The 3,117-nt window shown below is 34.0% G+C and overlaps 1 protein-coding gene across 1 annotated transcript in view; it reads right to left on the bottom strand.

The window, feature by feature from the left end:
- LOC106109156 overlaps nt 1-3,117 on the bottom strand; it is a 93,510-nt gene that overhangs the window by 78,514 nt on the left and 11,879 nt on the right. Inside the window, exons 2-8 of the mRNA XM_013290560.1 lie at nt 2,807-2,868; nt 2,192-2,393; nt 1,736-1,840; nt 1,393-1,509; nt 1,175-1,306; nt 483-598; nt 149-398 (exon numbers count right to left, since the gene is read on the bottom strand). Of these exons, the coding sequence (XP_013146014.1) occupies nt 149-398; nt 483-598; nt 1,175-1,306; nt 1,393-1,509; nt 1,736-1,840; nt 2,192-2,393; nt 2,807-2,863 (979 nt within the window). The 5' untranslated portion in view covers nt 2,864-2,868. The remainder of the gene's footprint in view (nt 1-148; nt 399-482; nt 599-1,174; nt 1,307-1,392; nt 1,510-1,735; nt 1,841-2,191; nt 2,394-2,806; nt 2,869-3,117) is intronic.

The following is a 3,117-nucleotide window of genomic DNA, read 5'->3' as shown; positions in this document are numbered from 1 at the left end:
TTGAGTTAGTAGAAGCGTGAAGCTACCGCTCGATCGAGTGCGGTAGTGTCGGCGTAATTTGTTATAGGCCGTCATTAGAAGTTTTTAAGCATCAAACCAAAGTTAAATAAAAGCACACATGATGTGAAAAAAAAGTATTCGGGCTCACCGATACACTCGATTTCGGGATTGCCTTGGAAACCTGGTGGACATAGACAGCGATGCGCGCCGGGTATGTTTTCACAGAGGGCGTTGCGACCGCACTGGGCGCGCGCGCATTCGTTGAGGTCGTGGCAGCCAACGCGAGGATCACCTTCGAAGCCTTGAGGGCAGCTACACTCGTAGCCACCGGCTATGTTACGACAGACGGCGCCCGCACCACATGCATCCTTGTTTTCGCATTCATCAATGTCTACGCACTACAATTGAAAAAATAAATACAGTTACAGCGGTTTAATATCTTTAGTTATTATTTAAGTGAAACCATTGAAGAAATAACTTACGCCGTCGAATGGATTTCCGGTATAACCAGCTTGACAGGCGCATGTGTAGTTGCCGGGGTAGTTTTGACAAACGGTGTTGCTTCCACAGGCACCGGGTCGTCGGCACTCGTCAATGTCTGAATTAAAAATAGAACATTTTTATCAAATTTGATAAAATACCTGTAGTGTATACGTATTAATAAAACGGCGATTGTTTTGGGACTGATTTAATATAAATCATTTGACGGTAGGTAATAAAAACCTACCTACATTAAACACCAGATATTATAATCTATATCTATGATAATAAAGCGTAAAAACACACTTGTTGCCTAAGATGTCAGCAATTATAGCATATTTTTGAATAATTCTTTATTTAATAAAAAGCCCTACACTTACGTCACGCTTTAGGCTCCATATTTTTACGCTATTAAACTTAGGGGGTAAATATTTTAGATAAAAATCCTAATGTGGGAAAGATACCATAAGTTGCTGCCAACATCAAGGAAGCAAAATTGCCAAGGTTTGTCATGTAATGACATTTTGACATTTGCTATTAATAATTTGACAAATGTAAACAATAAAATGAAATTTTCATAATTTCATGCGTATGAAGCCGCATGGAAACAGTTAGTACCTAAATAAAAGTAAACAGTTATATGATATATTCTCTATTATGTATGGGTGAATTATCGTAGCATTAAGTAAATTACCTCGACATTCTTCTTCCCCGTCCCCTTCAAAGCCTCGGTTACACTTGCAGATAAAGTGAGCTGGTAGGTTACAGCATTCCGCATTCTTGACACATCTCGACGATATCGCCGGATCTTCACATTCGTTTATATCTTAAAAAATTGAGATACATAAATCAACCGAACTGATACCAAATATGAATTACATGAAAATTATGAATATATCAAACGATAGGTACCTCTACATGTGAAGCCGTCGCCTTCGTATCCCGGGAAGCAAGAACATTGAAAGCTACCCACAGTGTTGGTACAGTGCGCAAAAACGTCACATGGCCTGTCCTTGCATTCATTTACATCTGCAAAAAATATATTTAAATAATCTGTATTCAATTATCAAGTAAATGAATAAATACATAAGCGAGATAAATGAATATAGAAATATGTAATAAAGAAAGGGAACATACGAAAAAATCTAAATCAACGGCCATAGGTAGATGTGATAGCTAAACTAAGTAAGGTTTAGATTTTTCCTTGGATTTTGCTTATAAGGGTCACTGGTTTGAGTTAACAAGCAAAGCTCACCTGGTTCCTGACAGTTGCAGCCGCCGAAACCATCATTGCAATGGCACACACCGTTTAGACACGCGCCGTTTATGCAACGTGCGCCATCTTCTTTGGTACAGTCATCTAAAACATTTTAATGTATTTAATGTACATAAGCAATAATACAGTACATATTGTCTATGTGTATTTAAACTTTACTTAAGAGTACCCTAAATATAGATTCACAAACACCGAGTGTAAATACACAATTTTAATAATAAAAAAAGTATTATTAGTTATTAAATAATGACATTCCCAGCGGTAACATAAAAAGTTCTTCATGTAGATTTACCTTAGTAAATCTAAGTTATGAGGAGTTTTAGGGGCAGTTATAGTTTGTTAATTAAGAATTAAAGCTTATTTCTTCTTGTTATTGCAATTTATAAGATTACTATTATGTTTTTTGTCTGGTACATAATAAGTAATATTTCTTACCTGTGCATTTGAGCTCTGATCTCAGTTCGTCGGATGCCTTGTAGCAGTCCGGTACTCCATCGCATAATTTCGATAATTCATATAATTGTAATATTTGTGTTGATTCGTTTACTTGACAACCAAAGTAGCCGTCTTCTAAATTTAAGAAAAATACCTCTCGTTTTATGCCTAAACCTATTCCATACTGGCTTTGCGTCGCTACCTGTTAAATGGATTAAAATATTGGTAATATATGTGCAACATTTTTTACATGCACATATAAAAGTGCATAGTAAGTTAATACAATACAAAAAAATAAAAAAAACACAGAACACAAAATTAAACACAATTAAGTTGCATGAAATAATATTGAAAACACAATAAATTGAAAGAGTAATAACTTATTTGAGTCACAGTTACTAACCGTTGGTATCCTTTAAAATTACATAAAAATATGTTTCTGTACATGTACTCCGGCAATTGAAAACAGCTGAGATATTTTTTTAATCTCAGAAAATCAAAATTATATAAAGTTTTGAGATTTGTTTTATTACTTTTTTAGTCATAAGTCTTATAAGGATATATTAGACTATTGGATATGTTCATAAAAATGCTAAAAACAATTATTGTACTTACATGTGTCGCTAAGACTGTGAGCGTCCAAACCACGAGTGGCAAGTTGGTTATATGCATTGTCTCTGCAACAAAAAAAAACAAGAATTAGCCTTGAAGTTCATTAAAAAAAAGAAAACGATAACAATAAAAATCTTAACTATAATTTAATCTTTCACGTCTATAATATAATATGTACTATGCTATAATACCTTAAAATGAAGAAGTAATTTTTTGTTGTAATTGAACCGATTTTAATACTTATTTATCTACAAACTCTCACATACATTTATAATATTAGTAACTAGCTGTTACTAATATTATAAATGTAACGT

Source organism: Papilio polytes, unplaced genomic scaffold (genome assembly GCF_000836215.1).
Source record: "Papilio polytes unplaced genomic scaffold, Ppol_1.0 DF821289.1, whole genome shotgun sequence".
Classification (NCBI taxonomy): Eukaryota; Metazoa; Arthropoda; class Insecta; order Lepidoptera; family Papilionidae; genus Papilio; species Papilio polytes.
Note: the sequence above shows the minus strand (reverse complement) of the source record. Positions and strands in the feature narration are given on the sequence as shown.